This window comes from Aureococcus anophagefferens (assembly GCF_000186865.1).
Source record: "Aureococcus anophagefferens unplaced genomic scaffold AURANscaffold_281, whole genome shotgun sequence".
NCBI lineage: Eukaryota > Pelagophyceae > Pelagomonadales > Pelagomonadaceae > Aureococcus > Aureococcus anophagefferens.
The window spans coordinates 8,185-9,484 of NW_008705814.1; the positions used below are offsets into that span (position 1 = coordinate 8,185).

The 1,300-nt window shown below is 69.9% G+C and overlaps 1 protein-coding gene across 1 annotated transcript in view; it reads right to left on the minus strand.

Moving 5' to 3' along the window:
• AURANDRAFT_68667 (hypothetical protein) overlaps window positions 1-1,165 on the minus strand; it is a gene marked incomplete at both ends in the record, with an annotated part of 8,330 nt that extends 7,165 nt beyond the window's left edge. Inside the window, one exon of the mRNA XM_009044378.1 lies at window positions 41-1,165. Coding sequence (XP_009042626.1) covers window positions 41-1,165 — 1,125 coding nt within the window. The remainder of the gene's footprint in view (window positions 1-40) is intronic.
• Between the last annotated feature and the right edge of the window lie 135 nt (window positions 1,166-1,300).

The window sequence follows — 1,300 nt, forward strand, 5'->3', positions numbered from 1 at the left end:
CGCCCCCGGCCAGCGCGTCCTCGAGGCGGCTCCGGCCGACGATCGCGCCGATCATGAACACGGGCACGACGAACGGCGGCCAGACGCGGAGCGGCATGTAGAAGAATGGATCGACGCCCACGACGATAACCCACTTGACCGCCATGAGGGCCGCGAGCCACGGCAGGTGCGCGCGCGTCCAGGCGCGCTCGAGGCGGCCGAAGAGCCACGGGAGCCGGTAGTAGAAGAACGCGATCGTCGACACGGACCAGAGCACGCCGTTGTTGGGATAGATTAGCGGATACCACGACGTGATGCCGGTGAGGCTGAAGGGGAGGAGCGCCAGGCCCCACGGGTCCATCCGCAGGAGGCACATGAGGAGCTCGGAGAGGTAGTAGAGCGGCGCGAGCCGCGCGAAGCGCTTCGCGTAGAAGTTGCGCCGCCGCGCGAGCGCGACGACGTCGCCGGGGCCCGAGCCCACGAAGTCCTGCCGCGAGTAGGCGAGGGCCATGACGAAGCCGCTCACGAGGAAGAAGCCCTCGACCGCGGCGCCGCCGCCGAGCTCGCCGCGGAAGCCCATGTGGCCCGCGACGCGGCCGTCGCCTCCGAAGTAGTTCATGTGCCCCACGGCGATGACGAGCATGAGGAGCGCCCGCACGCCCGTCGTCGTCGTCGTATCGACGCGGCGCTGCCCGCCCGCGGCCGCCGCGCGTTTCGCGCCGGCCGCCGCCGCGTCCGCCGCGGCCCATCGCAGGCGCGCGGCGTGCGCCGCGACGGCGAGCGCGGCGCCGTAGCAGGACATGAGCCCCGCGGTCCACGTCCATTCCGAGCCTAAAACCTCCTCGTCGTCGTCGTCGTCGTCGTCGTCGTCCGCGACCTCCCGCGGCGTTCCGCGAGCGAAGGCGTCGGAGCACTCAGCGACCGAGAGCTCCGCGTTCAAGCAGACACAGTCCTCCGTAATAACGAACGTAACATCGAATTCCAGGGAGCACGTGAGGCACGAGTGGGCGCTGCTCGTCGTCACGTCGCACGGAACCGAGCTGATGCAGCAGTCCTCGTCGCCACAGCTCTCATGACTCCCGCACCACTCGCCGCCGGCCATTTCGCATTGCGAGTTCCGCTCGCAGAGTTGGCCCGAGGCGGCGACCACGGCGAGGCAAGCCAGGAGAGCGCGGGCGGCGGCCATCTTCGACGTTTGTCGGAGCGGTACGCTCCGGCTGAGCAAGGGCCTGAGGCCGAGCTCTCCCACTTCCGAGCTCTCCCGCGGTTCCTCCCCGCCCCCCTACGTTTAGAGGCGCGTCAAGGCGAGAGGGAGCATCGT